Source organism: Pseudomassariella vexata (genome assembly GCF_002105095.1).
Source record: "Pseudomassariella vexata strain CBS 129021 chromosome Unknown BCR38scaffold_2, whole genome shotgun sequence".
In the NCBI taxonomy this organism is placed as follows: domain Eukaryota; kingdom Fungi; phylum Ascomycota; class Sordariomycetes; order Amphisphaeriales; family Pseudomassariaceae; genus Pseudomassariella; species Pseudomassariella vexata.
This window is the reverse complement of record NW_024467957.1, coordinates 3,278,726-3,301,450: the sequence shown is the minus strand read 5'-3', so window position 1 is coordinate 3,301,450 and position 22,725 is coordinate 3,278,726. Positions and strand designations below refer to the sequence as shown.

The 22,725-nt window shown below is 48.7% G+C and overlaps 3 protein-coding genes and 1 non-coding gene across 4 annotated transcripts; 3 read left to right on the top strand and 1 right to left on the bottom strand.

Moving 5' to 3' along the window:
- Window positions 1-2,466: 2,466 nt before the first annotated feature.
- On the top strand, window positions 2,467-4,100 carry BCR38DRAFT_332459 (uncharacterized protein; the record flags this gene model as incomplete). Its single annotated transcript, XM_040855147.1, has 3 exons — window positions 2,467-2,600; window positions 2,660-3,239; window positions 3,294-4,100. The coding sequence occupies 3 exons, from the start codon at window positions 2,467-2,469 to the stop codon at window positions 4,098-4,100; spliced, it is 1,521 nt and encodes a 506-aa protein (XP_040720355.1).
- A 6,030-nt stretch (window positions 4,101-10,130) lies between these two features.
- Window positions 10,131-10,233, bottom strand: BCR38DRAFT_t57. Its single transcript has one exon. It is a non-coding gene; the product is annotated as a tRNA-Thr (tRNA).
- Window positions 10,234-11,709: 1,476 nt separating this feature from the next.
- Window positions 11,710-13,084, top strand: BCR38DRAFT_471707 (uncharacterized protein; the record flags this gene model as incomplete). The annotated part of the gene is made up of 1 exon (XM_040862877.1): window positions 11,710-13,084. Exon 1 carries the CDS (start codon window positions 11,951-11,953, stop codon window positions 13,082-13,084), a length of 1,134 nt encoding a protein of 377 aa, XP_040720354.1. The 5' UTR covers window positions 11,710-11,950.
- Window positions 13,030-13,946, top strand: BCR38DRAFT_422032 (uncharacterized protein). Its single transcript, XM_040859478.1, has 2 exons — window positions 13,030-13,340; window positions 13,729-13,946. Exons 1-2 carry the CDS (start codon window positions 13,140-13,142, stop codon window positions 13,759-13,761), a joined length of 234 nt encoding a protein of 77 aa, XP_040720353.1. The 5' UTR covers window positions 13,030-13,139; the 3' UTR covers window positions 13,762-13,946.
- Window positions 13,947-22,725: the final 8,779 nt, after the last annotated feature.

The window sequence follows — 22,725 nt, the reverse complement described above, 5'->3', positions numbered from 1 at the left end:
CAGATCTATAACGTACCTTTTAGAACCCTTGCGTATCGACGCGACGGTAAACCCGCTCGAGCGATTACGCGATCACCAACGCAAAAGTTGACTCCTTCCGAAGAAGAGGCAATCGTACGACATACAACCGACCTAGATTCGCGAGCATTCCCTCCCCGATTGAGTGGTATTAAAGATATGGCCAACCGATTACTTCGAAGTCGCGACGCGGGACGCGTCGGCGTCAACTGGGCCTCGAGCTTCGTAAGACGACAACCAGACCTCCGGACGCGTTTAAATCGAAGGATCGACTATCAGAGAGTCCTCTGCGAAGATCCCGACGCGTATCGCGCGTGGTTTGACCTGGTACGGAATACAATTGCGAAATACGCGATCCAGGAAAGCTCAAGCCTCTTGATGTTGGTTGTTTTCGCGGGTTAAAAAGAGCGTACGGAAAAGAAATCGAAGATCTCATGCGAGCACATATAAGTCATATCTCGAAAGAAGACTTTTTACCGGCGTTTTTAAACGCGTACAACGCAACTTTCACGGTTTCAAATATCCAAGGAGGTTTCCGAGGGGTAGGAATAGTTCCGTACGATGCAGATTATGTCATATCACAGCTCGATGTGAAATTACATACGCCAACACCTCCGGGTAGCTCGGCTGGTCTCTCCGTCCCTTGGGAATCAAAGACTCGGAACAACCCAACCGAAGCCCAATCACAAACCGATTATGTGAAAAATAGAATTGTACGACATCAAAATAGCTCACCAACGTCAATTTTTGCTGGAATAGATCAGATTGCGCGAGGTACAACGAAGGTTATGCATCGACCTGCCCTTTTAGAAGGCGAGGTCGAATCACTTCGAAAGGCAAATGAGACCTTAAGTCGACGTCGCCGTGCGAAGAAAAAACAGCTACAGAGTGGAGGGTCACTTCGTATACAAGCTGGACAGGACCTACAGTCTCAACGAGAGGTTGATGGGCAGTTACATGACGAATTTCGTCAAATTGGTGGTCGTACGAGGCGGCGAATTGCGCGTGTACGGCGCTGTAGAATCTGCGGCGAGCCCGGACAGAATGCGCGCACTTGTGGAAATGATGTAGAGACGTCTGAAGATAACGATTCTGAGTAGTTTCAATTCATGATAGGCGTTGTGGTTGAATTAACTTATACATTGTCGTATAACGTCTGCCAAAGTGTGCAATTGGACCGTGGACTACGTTATCTTCTTTTTTTCAATCTTATTAATTATCCTTAATTATCTTTGCCTTTGTTTTTCAGTTAGTTAGTTTATCTCTACTGTTACACGCAAAGGTGGTCAAAGATTTGTGAGGTTGTAAAAGCATGACATTCTATCTAGTCCTATGGAGCACGAAGGTTAGACTTAGTCCCAAAGGGCTAAGTCACGTGGTAACCTTGGTGGTCTTAGCAAAGCCCACCAAGGTTGCCTAACATCTACGTTCGAGATCATCACGTGATGAGACGTTAAATTTCAATCAATCAATCATACGTTCGAGATCCTATTATTCTGCTTTTATCTTGTCCTTGACGACGACATAGGCCTGTATCTTATCCTGATCAGAGAAATCCAGTACTAGTAGCAGCTTCAATTCGACTCCCGGAGTCAAGAGTCCTATCCTGAGAATCACCCCTTCGCTGAATACAAGAGGGCACATCCGACCAACTTGCGCTCAAGGCTTGTAGGAGCTTCGCTCCAGCGTCCATCGCCATGATATTCGTCTGATCAGACCAACAGATCGGATCTGTTAGTACTGGAGCCATCTGTTCAGTGTGTTAGGTAATAGGTACACCCTACCGACCGCCTGACCCCGTTTCAATAGTAAATATATATTTGGATAACTTGAGCTTCTACGTCTATCACTGCATCTATAGATATCTTCATATGTCGATATTATTTCCAGCGTGTTCGGGTTTTGTAGGAGGGACTCTGACTATTTTACCCCTTGTGCAACTGCTTTATGGCATCCTGACTAATCGACGAATGACATTGGGTTGCCTCGGCCTGCTTGGAATGGTGTAGGACTTTATTCAATCATCGTTGCATATTGAGGTTCCTGATGGTAGCAATATTCGAATTGGTAGCTAGATCTGGAAGCTGGAACGAGCAAGAAAATGCGGGTCTTTGGAGTTCGTCGAATGACGCGATCTCACACCATCGCACGACATGCATTACATATCACAGCATAACAAATCGCAAAGTGGTAACCCGAAAGGGCAGAGCCCAGGCCGTCCAATCAAGAATTTCGACAAATTTAGGCACAACACAAAATCACCCCAAATCCCCATTATACGAGGCCTGGGTTCATTCCTTTGGGTCTGCATCAAGATCACAGGACGACAGTGAAAGTGGGCACTGGGCTCAGTAGACCCCCGTCTTTTCAACTGCATCATTCCACGTCACCTGTGCTGCCGCCAACTTGTGTCTACCCTTATCTGATATGCATATGTGTAACGCTACCATGGGAACAGTGAAGCGTGTTGCCGTGATTGGTGCCGGTCCGGCAGGGGCCATCACAATCGATGCACTTGCGCAAGAGAAGACATTTGAGGTTATCAGAGTGTTTGAGCGACGAGAAGGTCCAGGAGGGTGTTGGTGAGCTTTACACGTATGACTCTGACTGCACATGTGCAAATTCTCTGATGCCTCGATAGGATCGGCGACGATACGCCGCCGCCCATTATCTCAGATTTTGATGCTCTTGCCGCACGAAGCGCTGACCAGCCTCTCCCAATCCCTAACTTGCTGCCAGCGGAGACCCCAAAGTCGCCACAACTTCGTTTTCACGAATCTGCAATGTATCCTTACCTGGAGACTAATGTCGATCATGTGCCGATGCAATTCAGTCAGGAGCTGATCGCAGCTGAAACAAGTGACTGGTCTCGGAGCCTATATGGACCTGACACCCCATTCAGGCATTGGAAAGTATTGCGGAGATACATAGAAAGTTTGGTACAGCGACGCGGGTACGAAGACTTGGTATCTTATGACACGAGCGTTGAGTTGGTAGAAAAGATGGGAACTGAATGGAGGGTCGTGTTGCGAAAATCAAAAACCTCATCAAAGACGAATTACTGGTGGGAGGAGCGGTTCGATGCTGTCGTCGTTGCCAGTGGACACTATTGGGTCCCCTATATCCCTCATGTGGATGGACTCAGTGCCTTCGCCAGTGCACGACCGGGCAGTGTAATCCACAGCAAACACTTTCGAGGGCGTAACAATTTCCGTGGCCAGGTAAGTCGTACTTTCTGGTTGGGAGCGTCACCAGCATGCTGACTTATTAGAAAGCGAGTTGTGGTGGTAGGAGCCTCCGTGTCAGCAGCAGATATTGCCTACGATCTAGTGGGAACCGCACAATCACCAGTATACGCCGTTGTCATTGGCCACAATTTCAATAACTACTTTGGAGATGAGGCTTTCAACCACCCAGGCATTGACAACCGCCCTTCCATCGATCGGATTAAAGCTGGCAGCCGGACCGTGCACTTCAAGGACGGCACAGCGGTTTCTGACGTGGACAGTATCGTCTTCGGCACTGGATTCACTTGGACGTTGCCGTTTCTTCCTGGGGTTGAAGTGCGAAATAACCGTGTTCCCTTGCTCTACCAGCACGTCGTTTACAGAAAGGACCCAAGACTGCTGTTTGTAGGAGCAGTCAACGCCGGTCTGACTTTCAAGATCTTCGAGTGGCAGGCCGTGCTAGCGGCTCGAATCTTGGCCGGAAGAGCGAATCTGCCAAGTTCTGCCGAACAACAGATCTGGGAGGAAGATCGAATCAAATCGCGAGGTGATGGCCCCAGGTTCGGACTCATTCACCCAGAGTTTGAAGAGTACTTCAATGAACTCCGTCAACTAGCTGGGCCTGACAAGGAGGGGTTTGGACGTCACCTACCACTTTTTGATCCTGAGTGGTTCAATCGGTTTATGAAGGGCCACGAGTTGCGCAAGCATATGTGGAGGAGTCTTAACGAGAAAGCTCGGACAGATAGTCAAAAGTCGCAACCAGGAAGTCAAACGGAGGGAAGTTTGGACCTGGCGGTGTGTATCCTGGTCGATCTGACCTCACAGGACTCAAGTCACGAATATCAGGATTGATTTCGTGCCAAGTCAGTTGTGTGGTTCAGATCTCTTTTGATGGTGTTTTTTCTAGAAAGCTCAGCTATTTCCGAAGCTACGAAATGTTGCTTAAGAGCAACGATGTAGCCAATCAGATCCTCTGATTTGGATCCACAGCGGCAGGTCGGGCTAAGTTATAGACTTAGCCGTCTTTTATGATAACCGATAACGTAGTCCACAAGCGAACGGGTCACGCCAAGTAGCAAAACATGGAATTCAACACGATTTCGCAACCACAACGCCGTAAATCAATTAAAACTACTCAGAATACTCTTGCCCAGATGATTCTACCTCTACCTGACAGGTTCACGCATTATGCCCGGTCTTCCCGCATACGCCACAGCGCCGTTGCCGTGGCTGGCCACGATTTGATCCAGCGCTATTTCCACGCATTTCCTGCTGTACTTGCTGCGCAACGTCCTTTTGATCTTGAATATCTTGTACGTCTTGTGAATTAAGTGATCCTACAAGCCGTACTCGTGTTTTTTTGGCCCTGCGCCGCTTGCTAATTAGAGCATTTGCCTCTCGAAGTTCGGCGACCTCAGCTTGGAGTAAAGCCATCTTATGCATAATACTCCGCGCTCCTTTCAAAAACTGATCGATAGCATCGTAAATTGACGTCGGGGAGCTATTTTGATGCCTGGAAATTCGAGATTTAATAAATTTGGATTGCGAAGTAGCCTCGGTTGGGTTGTTTGGCGTCCGAGAAGCCCAAGGAAGGGGTTTCCGCGTAAGGGGCCGGGAGGACGTTGGAGTCTGTAATTTCACATCCAGCTTCTCAATAACAATATCTGGGCTTAAAGGCACAAGCCCAGCCCCTTGAAAGCCTGCACGAATATTGCTTTCGGTCAGGCTCTTCTTGAACGCGTCGCAAAATGCCGGAAGAAAGTCCTCCTTTGTGATATGCGAGTCGCGTAGCAGTCGGTTTGCCATATCTTCAACAGCACTTATCCGGGGAGGAAATGCTTGCGAATCTAGCTCAATTATCCTTTGAATAATCGTATTTTCTTCTAGTTTTGTTAGATTCTGACCGTTGGCTTCGATATTGCGACGTGATTGACGTTTTTGAAGACGCGCTTGGAGAGTAGTATTCGAGACTTTATAGATTGTTGCAGCACGTCGGATACTAAGTGTTGAGTCATTTCTGATAGCCTGAGTTGCAAGGAGTAATTGAGATTCTTTTTGAGCAGAATCCATCGAGAATTAGTTGCGTGGTAAAGTTAGGAAGTTTAGTTCTATTTTTTGCTATGGGCGTGACCCGTTCGGTTGGGTGACCCGTTCGCTTGTGGACTACGTTACTTAAAATAGATATAATGTGTGTAAAAGTGAAACATCGTTAGTCTAAATCTATTTAGCGTACCACTTGCGTTAGGACACGAATATTACATAATAATGCCTTCGGAAGCGGGCCTCTTGTCTTCCCGCACCTGAATATTTTCTGCCCACTCACCGGATGTTATGCAGTGTAGGATGATGCAGCATGCTCAAGCTGCTCACGAGTTTCTCGTAACCCCTTAAATGAGTACTATCTAGGTACGTACTTCGAATAGATCTCATCTTACCATATCACACGTCTCACAGGAATAGTCAGGTAGTGCAAAGAGCGGCTATAATACGCTAGGGTTATAGGTGCGTATATTATAAGACTCATTCTTAAGGAATCTAAGTTAGGTACGAGCGCCTCGAGATGTGTATCCTGGTCGATCTACCGCACTGGGCTCATGTAACGAATGTCAAGTTCATTGAATTCGTGCCAAGTCAGCTGTGTGGTCAGATCTGTTGATTCGTGGATTGATTCATGATAAGTCTAGGTTTCTATGTAACGCGGTAACAGCGTTGGCTTTACTTCCACTTTTGTGGGGCCTAGGGCCACACTTAGATCCACAGAGATGTTCTCTTTAACTAGGTTAGGTGGTTCTGGAGTTTTACCGGATCGGGGGCGAAACCCTCCCGACTCAGCTTGTTAGCTGAGACCGGCCCGTCATGACGACTCTTTCCTTACCATCCCCCACCACCCCACCGGTAACCAAATTAGCAGCACCTACACTATAATTACTTCAACTTCAATTAACGTGGTTTAACACCGAGTCGCGCACTTTTTACCACACTATAATTTCAAGTTCAATTAAAAAGCCACAGCAGGCTAAAGTTTATTGAAATTTATTCAGAGCTATATACATCTGACAATTATAGTTCGACCTGACAAGTCTTTACATTATGTCCGGTCTTCTTACACTTACTACATCGTCGTACAGTCGACGGACCAGCCTTTTCTTTACCCCCCTAGAGCGCTTGTCCTCCTTTACCTGGGCCTCCGCGTCCTTCCGGGCCAAAATGTCCAGGGCATCCTCGACAGTAAGTGCACCTCCTTGCCGGACACGCGATTTTTTGCCCTCCGACGCTTGCTTAGTGCCTCATTTGCCTTGCGAAGGGTGGAGCACTCAGCCTTCAAGAGGGTATTCTCATGGGCTAATCGAGTTATACCCTTCGCAAGGTGGCCAACAGCATCAAAAATTGGGGTCGGAGAGCTTCCCTGATGTCTGGCGATTCGGCGATTGACAAAATCGGACTGCGAGAGAGCCTCCGTGGGGTTATTTGGCGTTTGCGAAACCCAAGGGTCAGCATCTAGAAGAGAGGGGCTAACGGGTGTAGGCGACCGAATCCTAACATCCAGCTTCGAGATAACGGCTTCAGGCTCGTGGGGGACTAGGCCGGCCCCTCGAAACCCTGCCTTGATGTTTTTGTCGGTTATTGTCTTTAAATAAGCCTCCTTAAAGGCGATAAAGAAGTCGACCTTAGTAATGTGGTTAATATGGGACTTGATAAATATATCAATCTCTCGACCGTATATACGTTTCAAGACCCCAAAGCACCCGACATCAAGTGGCTGGGTTAGATGAGACGAGTGCGGGGGCAGACTGATAGTAATAATGCCGTTAGACTTGCAATAAGACTCGAAATCGGCCGATGTATGACTCTCATGCCCGTCCAATACTAACAGCCGATACACGCCTCTTTTGGTCGAGATAGTGTGCTTGTTGAAATGTTTGATCCAGTCTAGACCAGTCTCGTCGTTCGTCCACCCGTTTTCGGTCGGTTTGACTACCCAATCGGCTGGTAGGCCCCCTTCAGTATACCAATTAGCAAGGTGATAGTTCCCTTGAATTACCAGAAATGGCGGGATGTCGCGACCCTCCGAATTGACACAGGTAATCGCCGTGGCCCATTCCCGGTTACCTGGCTGGACCTTCTTGCCTCTACCATTACGTTCAGACGAGGTAACGACCATCGAGCGTTGAATAACGCCCATCATAAAGCCCGTCTCGTCGAAGTTCCACATATCGCAGTCCTGGATCCCGTATTTGGCCCTCATATTCGATACAAGCCGGAACCAGTCCTCAATAATCTTTGGATCCTCGCAGAGAGCCCTCTGGAAGTCATACGAGCGAGAAAAACGCGTCTGTAACTCTGGGGTTCGCTTTACAAAGCGATGCGCCCAGAGCTTGCCGACGCGTCGGGTACCCCGCGTCGCAAGAATGGAATTGGCCATATCTTCCACACTCTCTAGCCGGGGAGGAAACCCTCTCAAATATAGGTCAAGTACATGCTGAACAATAGCTCTTTCCTCTATCTTGGCGAGTAGTGCGCTATTCGGTCAGATTTCGGTACGTGGGGTGCGACCGTGGATTCTGTCACGGAGTGAGGACTCGGGTACACCGTGTAGCTTTGCTGCTCGACGTTGGCTCATATTTTTGGTCGATCGGATAGCTTCGATGGCAAGGTTGATTTTGGCTTCTTGGGTTTGAACTGACATGGTGTTGTTGTTGAGGAAATAAGTGTTGAAGTCAAAAGGTTGGAAAAGTTGAAAAAGTGCGCGACTTGGTGATATGCGCGACTCGGTGTTAAACCACGTTATACGGATCTTAATAGAAATTGAAGCTATTTACAAGCCGATTGCACGAATAAATAGCGAATTGAATATAGTTTTTAATTTAGCATTTTTAGAAAGGTTACACGATACTCCACATCGGTACTACGGAGTTCCGGCAGCCGTAAAATTCTGATTCTACTACTTTTGAGGCCACGATGCCCCTTTGACTATTATTCTATAAGTACTACGCTTCAGTACACCAAAATGCCGCGCCGTAGCTGGACAGAGGACCAGATAGCTGAGGCTATTCTAGATGTTACCGATAATGGCCTGTCGCAGTACAAATCCGCCCAGAAGCATGGAGTGCCGCAGCAGACCCTTTCCGACAGAATCAAAGGCAAAGGGTGGCCAGACAACCCTATACCGACCAGCAAGCGGGTTTCTATAGCCCAAGAAAGCCGTATAGTCGACTGGATCATCAGACAAGAGTCCTTGGGATATGCCCCTACGCACAATCACGTACGCGCTTGCGTTTCTACACTTCTGGCTCAACCAATTTGTCTCTAGACATCCAGAAATTCGTACCAAGATGGGTAGAAAGCAGGAGACAGCTCGATTCAACTCGTTTACACCAAAAGCCGTACATTGGTACTTTGATATCCGTGAGAGAGAATACGGCTGGATTAAGCCAGAAAATACAGTTAATGTCGATAAGGGAGGCATAATGGCTGGCTTTGGTAACTATCTATTAGTCTGTTAGGCAATTATCTATGCTAATTACTATACTATAGGCCTTGACGGGCTCGTATTGGGGAGTTCTGACGCCCAACAGAAGGCTATAATTAATAATATTAAATACGCCGTAGGTGTCAGGGTACGGCTAGGCCGAAGGCAATAGTACAGAGTGATGGGGAGTAACGGGCGTCCCTCCTACGTAGCACCGGGTGGTCACTGGCGGTCTCAGGTAGGGGTGCTCACGGTGATGCATTGATCTCTGCCCTCTCTATCTTCCTCCGTCTCGACTCCTTACTTATAGCCAGCCGAGGTTCTCTCTTGTATCTGGATGTTTGCTTCCGTATGTCTGTGTTCCTCCGACTTCGGCCAATATCTTGGACAGCGGCTCCTTATCTGCAACCAAGCGATTCCCTATCCGCTGCAAACGGCTTCAACGGCTCTCATTCGCCACAAGCGGCTCTCTAGCCGCCACAAACGGCTTCCTACCTGGTGGAAGCCGGCCCGCCTCGGATGACACTTGTGGCTCTGACAACTCCTTCCCTATCCTACTTCGAGATGGTCCTTATATAGATAGCTAGGCCGCCGCTTGGACCCGGCATAACAGCAGGGTCGGCGATGCCAAGGATCTTGACTCTCGTCATCCCAAAGCTTCACATAGATTGTAATCATGATTCGGGAGTCTTTTGTCCGAAACACCCCTCCGGCGGCCCGCCGGTGTCCTGCGTTCAGTGTCCTGACACCCACTGGTGCCTATGGCATTCTGTTCTCTGACAGTAGGTGTTAACCCTCGGTACCTCTACAAGTACTCCCTTAAGGGGCTATAGATGATATAGCGGGCCCTTAAGCCGCGTCGGGCGGTTATACAGGTAAACTTGTAGCCAAACGACTACTAAACCTCCTGTCCCTCCTTAAGTCTGTGCTACAACCCCTGCCTGAACTACGGATAAGTGTGGTAATGTGGCACTTAAATTCGTCCTCAGGGGTGGGATGCTGCTGATGTGCAGAAGATGCTCGACTATTTTTTGTCGCGACAAGTCGTAGTATCTGCTAATTGGGGTTCTCGTCGAGCATATACATCTAAACCATACGCTCAAGTGGATAGACCGTAACGTGGTCTAGACGCTCGCAAGAATCACGGCGAGAGGGCGTGCTGCGCGCCTTCTATCGTGAGGGGACGGGTTCGCCGACGAGCGTTGTCGGATAGGCGAGGTCCGATAAGGGGTCGGATTAACGATTCGAATTCTGGACCGGCTGTCGAGTTATATTCCGCCGACGTAGTGCTTGACGGTCGACTGGCTAGGATGGTCGTAATCCTAAACTGCACCAATCTCCCTATTATCGCTAGGTAGGCGAAGTCAACAAGGTGGGCAGCGCGCCGTAAGGGTTGACTAAACCCCCTTGTGTGTCAGCTGCGGGATTCGAACCCGCGACTCGTCACCGACCCAAGTGGGCGAGGCTCAAATCGGGATTTATCTACCAGCGAAGTGACCAACTACACCAGCCGACAGGCTATAATTAAGAGCTCACAGGGCCGTAGTTGGACTACCTTTATTGAAGCCACTACAGCCGATGGCCGCCTTCTAGAGCCAGGTATAGTGTTTAATGGTAAAGAGCTCCAAAAACAGTGGTTCATTGACCAATTCCGAGAGATCTGTCCCCACTGGCGCTATATAACGTCACCAAATAGCTGGACAGACAACCATATAGGCCATCAGTGGCTTATTGACGTATACTTGCCTCAAACGCAGCCAGCAGACCCCTCTGATGCTAGGCTAATTATACTAGATGGCCATGGATCCCACGCCTCTGTAAGTCTTCTAGTTATTGCAGTATAACTGTACTAACTGGGCTATATAGGATGAGTGGATGACTACGTGCTTTATGTACAATGTATACTGTTGTTACTTACCGGCACACACTTCCCATGGCTTACAGCCAAATGACAATGGCCCCTTTAACGTATTGAAGTCAGCCTATAGGGCAGAAGTCAGTAAATTGGATAGAATGACGGATGCGGCGCCAGTTGATAAAGTCAACTTTATCCGGTGTTATAGTACTGCACGCAAGGCTATAACCGATAAGGTCATTAAATCTGGCTGGAGAACTACTGGAAATTGGCCAATTTCAAGGGCCAAGGCACTACGGCATCCAGAAATCCAGGTAGATGTTGATAAAAAGGGCACTCCACCGCCGCCACAAGCCCCTGGACTTGACAGTGATTCTACACCCCGTACGAGCCGTCAAATCCGCAACTTTGCGAACAAGTCAAGCCCACATAGCCGCTATAGGCTACAGAAGGTTGTCAAGGGGGTTGACGCCTTAGAGGCAGAGTTGGTAGCCGAACGCACTAAGGCTACGGCATTACAGGAGGAACTAGACCGCTTGAAAAGGGGTAAAAAGCGCAAGTCACTGCCAAATCCGAATCGCCATTTTATAAAAGCATCAGAAGAACTAGCTGCAGGGGAGCCTATACCCCCTAATAACCGTCAAGAACCAGCCAATAATGGGAAAGTTGTGGAAGTTGAGGATGAAGGGTTGATTCATCAGAATCAGAGGCTACGTCTGATGATTTGCCGGCTGCTGTAGTCACACGAAGTGATCTTACAGTCAAAAGGTGGCAATATTCTTAAACTCCATAACAATAGCTACATAATAGTATAACTATGGTATAAATAGCTTCAATATGTACGGAATTATGTGTAAGTAAACATGTAGTGTTTTTGCAGTATTGTGCTCAATTAACGTTACCGGTGGGGTGGTGGAGGATGGTACACCGAATATATGTTGAATTTTTCTATCGTTCATTTTAATTTAAAAAAGCCTATATTCAAGTTTAATGTATGTTAAACCTCGGAGCGCGTTATATTTTAAGTACCTACTGAACTTTTGCTAAGAATTTAGGTTTTGTACCTGGTCAAGAGTGTTCTCATACCTGGTCGGGGAAAACCTCGTTCGTCAAGCCGAGCATTTTAGCTGGCATCCCGCTCCCCAGACATAACGTTGTAGGGCTGAGAGTTGCTATGGCGACACCTCTCACCTGTTCGAGCCAGGGTATTTGCAATCCTGTTGTTAATCGTCTTTGCAAGACCACCCAAGTTATTGTCATCATCTGGAACACCATTTAAAATACGGTGACTATCGCATCGGATTGGTAGCGTTATTCGAGGAAGATGCGCTTCTTTTCTCTCATCCAGCCGAGCGAGCTAAGCGTCGCTCTGTCTCCATGTATGACATTGTCGCGTGGCTGTCTGATAGCCAGCCTGACATCGCGCCACTGCCGACGACAACGAGCCGGAAACGGTTGAGGGTCGAATCGTTGCTAACACCCGACGGGTCAATCACGGCAATGGACGCAACACCTAGTGCTGATGCGGCCCCGACACCAGTCACTCGGAAGCGAGCTCGTCGACCTTACGAGGCCGACCAGGAGGATACGACAGACACCGAACGCACGCCCCGAACATCCGCGTCATCATTTCCATTCAAAGATAACCAGAGCAGAGGTTCTTCAAGATCTCGAGCGTCAACAACAACAAGTTCGACAACAGCCAACTCGCGCAGGTCTCCAACCAAACAGCTGATGCGGCTCGAGATCGCGCCAGACCCAGTGCTTGTGAGGCAGATCGATTTTCGCGCGATACCTGTCGAGCTAAGAAACATGCTGATCAAGATGGAAACTTTTGATCGAGGTGACCGGGTCGTGCCAAGCTATCTCATGCCTGATATAGCTGCGGCGCAGCTCAACGATATGGCCTTCTATAACTTCTGGGAAACCGTGTTTACAACCAAAGAGGCGGAACAAGAAGAACAGAGGTGCGGCTTCAACTGGCGACGCTTATCGCTGGACGAGATCATGGACTGCTACCTCAAGGCCAGGAATTGCCACGACCAAGGACATGCTGAGTCGGCGTGGAATGAAATGGTACATTGGTCCGTGTTCGAGATGGCTCTTGGTGGACTAGGCACATCCATGCCGACAACAGTCGGACCAGCAGTCCAAGTTGAAATGGAAAGGACAATGACGGGAATGGCGTCGTCTTCGGTGCCGTCAGCAGCATCAGCGACAACTGATCCTGAAGCCCACTCGGTGACCGCTAGCGGCAACAGACGTCAAGGCAGGGATTGGGTCAAAGTCACACCCATGATCTGCTCCTCTGCACGCATTACAGGGAAAGCCAAGGACTCCAAGATGGTCGACTTCTGTCTTGTCCTCGAGTCCGACCCCGAGCCTGAAATCGATGGTAGTTATGATGTCGACACGGCAAGGCTCATCCATCCTGATTACCCCCCCCCCCCCCCCCCTCCCCCCCAGCAAAAAGCCGCTCGTTCTCACCGCCAAGTCGAAGATCCATGGTGAAGGAGCCACTCAGGCTGGTCTGCAGGTTGGCGTATGGCAGGCAGCACCATGGGGTATGCTACAGCAGCAATGTCGCGGTGGTTCTAAACAACATTCCTCCGGAGCTGAGAGGGAGAAACGGGGAGATATTGGACAAGCACGCGGGTTTACGTCGTCTGCAGACCCAAATGGCAAGCTGCCATCATTCCTGCCAGGGCTAATCATTCAAGGGCATCGATGGTATTTTGTTGCTTCCACACGCGATGATTCCCAGACGGTACGTTTTCCACCTTGATTTACTTCCTATCCCTTTCCGTGCACTTATCTCGGAACTTTCTGGATTCTCAAGCCTCATATCCATGTTACCTACATGCTGCTCTCCATACAACCCGTTAGCGATAGACGCTAGAGTGAAGCTCCTACAAGCCTTAAGCGTAAGTTAGTCGGATATGCTCTCTTATATTTAGCGAAGGCGGTGATCCTTAGAGTAGGACTCTTAACTCCGGGAGTTAAAGTAAAGCTACTACTAACGTCACCCACAGGTCATTGCCCCACACGGGTCTTTGCCCAACTTTTCAAGAAATCTTGACTTTCCATCTTTACTTATACAATTCTTCCCTTCCACAACATGGCACGCAAATCTAGTGAAGCTAATCTTCAATTAGCCATCCAAACTAAACGACGCGATCCTCACCTAAGTTGGAACAAGCTTGGTAAAATCTTCAAAGTCGACCATAAAGACATTGAAGCGCCGTTACGAAGGCGTACAACCATTACACATTACTAACATGTCCAAACGGAAAATGACCGAAACCGAAGAGAATACGATTACCCGACGCGTAATTGAGCTAGATTCGCGAACTTTTCCTCCCCGGCTTCGATACGTTGAAGAAATGGCGAATATCCTCCGACGCGACCACGACGCGTCACCCGTCGGCAAGAACTGGGCCTCGAGCTTCGTACGGCGACAACCAGACCTCCGGACGCGTTTAAATCGTTGAATCGATTACCAGCGGGCATTCTGCGAAGATCCTGTCGCGTATCGCGGTTATTTTAAGCGTGTTGCGGACACAATAGCGAAGCACGGCATCCAGCCGGAGGATATCTACGACTTTGACGAGACGGGCTTTTTAATGGGCATGATCTCAACCGGCATGGTCGTTACGAGTACCGAAAGACGTGGAAGGCCTAGGCAAGCCCAGCAAGGCAATAGGGAATGGGTTACTGTCATTCAGGCGGCCAATTCCCAAGGCTGGGCGGTGCCGCCGTACATCATCTTCGCGGCCAAAGTTCACCTCGCTTCGTGGTATCGCGACACCACATTACCGGGCAATTGGATCGTCGATGTATCCCACAACGGATGGACAACGAATGATATTGGTCTCAGCTGGGCAGCTCACTTCGATCTGCACACACGCGATCGTACGAAGGGTGTCAAACGCCTCCTGATCCTTGACGGTCACGAAAGCCATCACTCGATGGATTTCGAACAATACTGCAAGGACCATGGCATCATTACCCTTCCTATGCCTGCCCATTCGTCCCATAAGCTCCAGCCTCTCGACTTGGTGCCTTTTAGTGTTTTGAAACGGGCGTACGGTGTGTTTGTTGAGGGTTTGATGCGACGGCATCATACCCACGTTGCGAAGGAGGATTTCCTTGCCGGTTTTTTGGAGGGGTTTGGCGCTGCTTTTACTGAACAAAACATCAGATCTGGTTTCGAAGCAGCTGGAATTGTCCCTTTTGACCCCCACAGGGTTATATCTGCCCTGGATGTCGCAGAAGTCGCGCGTACACCCTCTGCCGACCCAGAACTCCTACCCCCTATTTGGACTTCTAAGACACCTAGTACCACCCTTGAAGCCGAATCGCAGTCAACGTTGATTAAGAATAGCGTTCAGAGGCATCAAGACAGCTCTCCGACGCATATTATTCATTCAATTGACTCGATTGCAAAGGCTACGCATGCAATGATGCAAGAGAATGTTATCTTGCGTCGCGAGAACGAAGAGCTTCGTGAGACTAACCATGTGCTAAGCAAACGTCGCAGAACCAAAAACAAGCAAATCCAGTATGGTGGGCTACTTAATATAGAAGATGCACAAGTTCTACGGCCTATTAGGGGTGATACGGGTTTGGAAAGTGAGGAAGAGGGTGAAAGTAGTCGTCCTACAAGGAGGAGGGCAACGGGTGCTAGGCGCTGTGGCATTTGCGGAGGAACTGGACATAATGCGCGAACTTGTCAGGCAGATGTAGAAACATATAATGAAAAGAATTCTGATTACTTTCTTGGATGAATATGGGTTGTTGTTGATCTATCTAAGATTAAAGGTTGGGAGGTCGTGAAAAGTTGGGCAAAGACCCGTGTGGGGCATTGACCTGTGGGTGACGTTAAACAGTATTCTGATATGATACACGATCACTATACCCGTGCCACGCCCCACTTGTTCAGATTTCGCCCAAGCTTACCAGCTAAGCTGGTGCTAGACAGCGAATCCGGCAGGACAGCGAACTCGGCAGCTTTCACACCATTCGAATTCAACACCACTTATCTGTATCAAATCAACAGATTATCAATCCTACGATAGAAGAAGAGCTCTAAGATGTGCTAAGACAACTAGAACAAAACCTATAAGGTAAAGTAGCGACCGTCGCGCGAGAATTTAGCGTTCCACGTAGTATGCTCCAAGACCGACAGAACAGCATCCTATATAACTAGTATAGAGCCTGATATATTGGCCAATAGAACCGAATATTCGTGTTACACGCAAAGGTGGTCAAAGATTTGTGAGGTTGTAAAAGCATGACATTCTATCTAGTCCTATGGAGCACGAAGGTTAGACTTAGTCCCAAAGGGCTAAGTCACGTGGTAACCTTGGTGGTCTTAACAAAGCCCACCAAGGTTGCCTAACAATTCGACAGCTATTTCCTACACTTGGAAGAGTTTCAACGATCGATGGGCCACTACCTGCCCTCAACAGTATCGAGATCTAGGGATCGCTATCCACCCGCGACCCCCCGAACTTGGCCTGCCCCGGCAACACCTAGGCAGATTACTCGCAGCGAGGTCGCACCACGGGGATTTCGTGACCTACCACGAGAGACTCCAGCATCGCGACGCACTGCTCAACTGCGGGTGTGGAAAGACAAAGACACCAGTCCACTTCTACTTTTGCAAGCGCGGCCGCAAGGCCACGCCCGGTCATCTAAAAGCGCATATGGCCAAGAATAGTATAGATTCCCTCCTAGGCACGGCCAAGGGAGCTCGTTTGTTTTGTCAATGGGCGGAGGAGACCAATTTCTTTACTGAGATCTGCCCATCGCACTGAACAGGAATGTTAGATGAAGACAGTCCCCTGTAACATATATTCGACTAGCATAGACCATGCCGGCACTGCGCCCGGCACGTCTCACGTGATGAGACGTTAAATTTCAATCAATCAATCAATCAATCAATCAATCGACAGCTATTGTAGTGGGGCCAGACTGGACGTCAGGAAAGTAGGTGACGGGGGCCAGGGAGGACTCCCCTGTCTTCCACACTTCTTAAGGGACACGGAGATGACAGACGACTTTCAACAACTTGTCATCTCTTTTCATCATCTTATTCAATCAACTTGACTTTTGTTTTCTATTCTAGTTAGCTAGCCCTTCACTTATGCGGTTCATTCCTACGTGCACTTAGACACTACTTTCGAAATCCTATTATTCTGCCCTCATCCTAGCCTTGACAATGACAGAGGATTGTATCTTGCTCTGATCAGAGCAATCTAGTGCTAGTGGGAGCTTCAATTCGACTTCCAGAGCCAGACGTCTTGTTCTGAGAATCATTCCGACGAGAGTCTCAGAGGCACATCCGACCAACTCGCGCACCAGACGTGCAAGAGCTTCGCTCTTACAACCAGTACCACGATCTTCGTCTGATCAGAGCAACAGATCCCATCTGTTGGTACTGGAGCCGTCTGTTCAGTGTGTTAGGTGGTAGGTATATCCTACTGACCGCCTGACCCCGTTTCACTCTCTTATCTTGATCGGAGGCACATATATTAGAGGTATTAATTATAGATCTCGGACTATATATAACAGATAATTTTAAGTCTCACGAGTTAGACTTCAAAGGAATCGGATCATTTTATTATTATTATTATTATTAAATACGCCGTAGGCTCGAAGCCCCCGGTACCTCTACTAGTACTCCCGTATGTCAAACCGTGCCCTAATGGCTGGACTAAATACATACGCTGCGTCGTCGGTTCGCCCTATTGGCGACTGCGTTGCGTTCACTACCATACTACGTTGGTTCTCAACCTACCAACAAAGTCCCCCCTGAGAAGATCGATGCTATCTGGGCCTTGAAGCTGTCCGACCCGTCCCTAGCAGCCATCTTACAATAGTCCCACTAACTACTGGTTCTCCTGTTGCCGTTGCGAGGTCTCTGCGAGAGTATAGTGGCCGTGGTGCGATAGCGGCCCGTAATCGTTCCCTCGGTCCTTCCAACAGCCCGCAAAAGAGGATTACGTGCTCTGCCGTCTCAGGGGCATCGCCACAGCGGCATAGCGGCGAGTACACGCCAAAAGCCCCTGTCTTGAATAAGAAGGCTGGTCATTTTATTAAATATAGTCGGCGAACCTCTAATAATCCTTCATAGTAACTAACGTATTGTCACAGCGCTGGCAATTACAGAGACACATAGTGCTATATCTAGCAATTAGTGGGACCAAATGTCAGTCATCTACTGGCATTCTAGATCTTTTGGTCTATTGGCCTAGGGGCTTGGTCCTCCTTTGTAACACATATCCTACATCGTATAACGTACCCCACAAGCAAGTTGGCCACACAAGCAAGTTGGCCACTTTTTCTTGGCACCGTATGAATAACTTCAATAACTTAACTAAACTAAAAAATAATAACTCAAACTAATCGGAATCCTCTTCCTCGTACGTATCTTTATCATTCTCACAAGTACGAGCATTATGTACGGGCTCTCCGCAGATCCTACAGCGCCGTCGGCGTGGTTCGGTCGGTCTCGTACGACGACGACTTACACGTATATTATCCTGTAGCTGCTGTTCAATATCCCGTTGAGACTATAATTCCTGAGCGTCTCGTAAACTAAGAGATCCTCCATCTTGTAGCTGTCGATTTTTAATCCTTCGACGACGGCTTGGCTCTTGATTAGCCTTCCGAAGTGCAGTGACCTCATCCTCAAGTAAAACTAACCGGTGCATAACAGCCGTCGCACCACGTGAAAATTGGTCAATAGCCGTAAGTATTGTCGTCGGGGAGCTATTCTGATTCTGTACGATTCTGTTTTTAACGTATTCAGACTGGGATTGCGCCTCGGTTGAGTTATTTGGAGTCTTTGATTCCTAGATTAAGGGGGCGCCAGACGAGCTCCCAGGAGGTGTAGGCGTATGTAGCTTAATATCCAGCTGTGAAATCACATATTCCGGGTCGTACGGAATAAGTCCTGTCCCCCTGAAACCTGCCTGGATATTCGACTTAGTTATAGTCGTACGATACGCCCTATATAATGCCGAAAAGAAATCCTCCTTCGAGATATGGGTTATATGCGCCCGTATTAGGTCTTCAATTTCTTTGCCGTACGACCTTTTCAAAGCCCTAAAACAGCCTACATCGAGAGGCTGGAGCTTATGTGACGAATGAGCAGGCATACTAAGTGTAATAATAGTATGCTCTTTGCAATATAGCTCGAAGTCAGTCGAGTGGTGGCTCTCATGCCCGTCGAGGATAAGAAGACGATAAACACCCTTCGTACGATCCTTCGTATAGCGATCAAAGTGCTGAATCCAGTCTACGCCTCGCTCATTTGTTGTCCAACCGTTTTTGGTTACAGCGATTACCCAGTCGGACGGGAATGGGCTATTCTCGTACCAGGATAAGAGGTGGTTTTGACCCGCGACAATAATATACGGCGGGATAGCCCAGCCGGACGAATTGATACCCTGTCTCGTCGAAGTTATAGATATCCGCCTCTTGGATACCATATTTCGCAATTGTATTTCGTACGAGCGTAAACCACGCGCGATACGCGTCAGGATCTTCGCAATAGGCTCGTTGGTAGTCGATTCTTCGATTAAAACGCGTCCGAAGGTCTGGTTGTCGTCGTAGGAAGTTCGAGGCCCAGTTGACGCCGACGCGTCCAGCCCCACGATCACGGAGCAGTCGGTTAGTGTCAGGGTACGGCTAGGCCGAAGGCAATAGTACAGAGTGATGGGGAGTAACGGGCGTCCCTCCTACGTAGCACCGGGTGGTCACTGGCGGTCTCAGGTAGGGGTGCCCACGGCGATGCATTGATCTCTGCCCTCTCTATCTTCCTCCGTCTCGACTCCTTACTTATAGCCAGCCGAGGTTCTCTCTTGTATCTGGATGTTTGCTTCCGTATGTCTGTGTTCCTCCGACTTCGGCCAATATCTTGGACAGCGGCTCCTTATCTGCAACCAAGCGATTCCCTATCCGCTGCAAACGGCTTCAACGGCTCTCATTCGCCACAAGCGGCTCTCTAGCCGCCACAAACGGCTTCCTACCTGGTGGAAGCCGGCCCGCCTCGGATGACACTTGTGGCTCTGACAACTCCTTCCCTATCCTACTTCGAGATGGTCCTTATATAGATAGCTAGGCCGCCGCTTGGACCCGGCATAACAGCAGGGTCGGCGATGCCAAGGATCTTGACTCTCGTCATCCCAAAGCTTCACATAGATTGTAATCATGACTCGGGAGTCTTTTGTCCGAAACACCCCTCCGGCGGCCCGCCGGTGTCCTGCGTTCAGTGTCCTGACACCCACTGGTGCCTATGGCATTCTGTTCTCTGACAGTTAGCCATAGCTTCAACACCATGGAGCCGGGGAGGAAATGATCGCGAATCTAGGTCAAGTATATATTGTACGACCGCTAACTCTTCTGATTCCGTAAGCTTATGACTAGATTGTCGAGTATCGCGTCGAGATAGTAGTCCGCGTTTTCGGTTAGCTAGAGTTGTACGAGGGACATTGTAGAGTTAGGCAGCGCGTCGGATGCTTAATTCGGGTTTCGATTGAAGCGCCTGACACTCTAGAATCATGTCGCTTTCTTTCCAATTCGATCCCATCTTGGTATGTGTAAAGATGCTAATTAAAAGGTTGTTCGTACGGTGCCAAGAAAAAGTGGCCAACTTGCTTGTGGGGTACGTTACTCCTTTTCGAATACTCGAATAATAAAACGAGTATCGTAGTCGCCCTATCGTATCTAGAAATAAGTCTTCGTCGTATTTATTCTATAGATACTGTACTCAGAATAGACCTATTTAATTATTATTATTATTAAATACGCCGTAGGCTCGAAGCCCCCGGTACCTCTACTAGTACTCTCGTATGTCAAACCGTGCCCTAATGGCTGGACTAAATACATACGCTGCGTCGTCGGTTCGCCCTATTGGCTACTGCGTTACGTCCACTACCATACTACGTTGGTTCTCAACCTACCAACAAAGTCCCCCCTGAGAAGATCGATGCTATCTGGGCCTTGAAGCTGTCCGACCCGTCCCTAGCAGCCACCTTACAATAGTCCCACTAACTACTGGTTCTCCTGTTGCCGTTGCGAGGTCTCTGCGAGAGTATAGTGGCCGTGGTGCGATGGCGGCCCGTAATCGTTCCCTCGGTCCTTCCAACAGCCCGCATAAGAGGATTACGTGCTCTGCCGTCTCAGGGGCGTCGCCACAGCGGCATAGCGGCGAGTACACGCCAAAAGCCCCTGTCTTGAATAAGAAGGCTGCTAGTCCTATTTTTTCCGTCCTGATCTGGCACAGCGTAGACGCCTCCAGTCGGTTCAGGCCGAAATACCTGCCCCCTTTCGGTATCTGCATCGAAGGGCCCTCCGGTTCCTCAGCGATAGCGCGTCGCTGGCGATCGTGATGCTCTGCTCCGGTGAGCCATCTCTTCCTCCAGTGGCCGAGGAGGGCAGCCGGGACCTCCTTTTCCTCACTCATCCACTCGGAGCCCCGGGCCTCCTTCTCCATAGTGTACCCTGCCGGTCGGAGTATCTGCGACGCCTGCTTCCTCTTCGCCGGCCTATCCTGCCGGAGTATATGTGACGCTTTAGCGCTCGCGCTGCGAAGCAGATTTCTCCTCCCGCTAAGCCGTAGCCGTTCTTCAAACTTAGCAGCCCGGGCACTAAGATAGAGGTCTAGTGGCGGGATTGCTGCTTCTGCTTCCAGGTGGCGAACCGGCGTCGCTTAACCTATTTAAATATCTTAAGGTATTCGATAATGTTTTCCCTACTAAAAGGCAGGAATCAACGGTATCGACGGATTCGACAGAATTAACAGGATTATCGGAATCAATAGGTCTACCGAAATCAACGGGATCGACGGAATTAAAAGGGCCGATAGTATTGACGTGGGGTCAGGGTTTTTGGGTGCTCGTTTTCGTTTTTTTTGGGATATTCAGACGAGTTATGTAAGCATGTTCTTGACAGGTATTTAACACCTTATGTACATAGTCACTCTCTTGAGAAAAAGATAGGAATTCAAGCGGCCTTTTCCACAGTAATCTGAACCAATTTCTCTTTACTTGGACAGGCATTCAATATCTGACGTACCTGTTGAGGTACTTTTGTTGCCCCTATAGATCTGATTGTGCCTGCTGAGGCCATTGTTCCCACCTTTCACCTGTTGAGGTGACTGTTCAAGGACCTGTTGAGGCTCCTTTTCTTCCCCAGCCTGCTGAGGCTCCAGTTGTTAGTACCTGTTGAGGTACTTGTCGTTCCGATCAGGGCAAAGAGCTCTTGATCTTATTATTTCTTTCCACCTCCCGGATAGTAAGGTCTTGTTGAGGATCTTGTTGTCCGTTGCCATCATCATCACACCTTAAACCTGCGGGTGGTTTCACTGCCCGTCGTCAGTATCGACAGGATCTAACGCAGAATAAATGAAACGATAGTCAGTATTAGCTCTTAACTGTGGGATTGGTGGCCTACGGTCACGTGGGATACGGGCAAGATACTTAAAGGCCTTTGTACGGCTTGGACCCCCCCATCTGTACTTCCCTTCTTCACCTTCGTATGTAGCCGGAATACCAGTACCAGTGCGATCCCACATTAACTGTGGAATTAGTGGCCTAAGGTCACGTGAGATACAGGCAAGATACTTAAGTGCCCTCGAGCGGCTCGGACCCCCACCTGTACTTCCCTTCTTCACCTGCGTATGTAGCCGGAATGCTAGTACCAGTGTAATCCCAAATTAACAGTATAAAACCTTCTTTATACGACTCTATAACAAAATTACTCCATACACACAGGAACTAGTCTTTCAAAACGATTACTTTCCTCCTTATCCTCACCGCTATATCTAACATCACAAGAAACATCTATTAGAGTACTAATAGTCACTCCCATAAATGAGACAAAAGCCACGCACAGCCACATCGGAGGAACAATTACCCATCCCTACGTAAGGTCACACTAACAGTTAATCGGCTGCGAAAGAAGACAACCATATACATAAATCAATCATTTGAACCCCCATCCCATTGGTCAGATACACATGTAATCCAACAATGGTGTAGCATAAGTGTAGCTAGTAGGTCCAACCTTCCTTCCTTGTATATAGAGAGCAACAGCGCTTCTATTATCTTGTATTTACCTGTGACCGAACTTCATGGCCCATT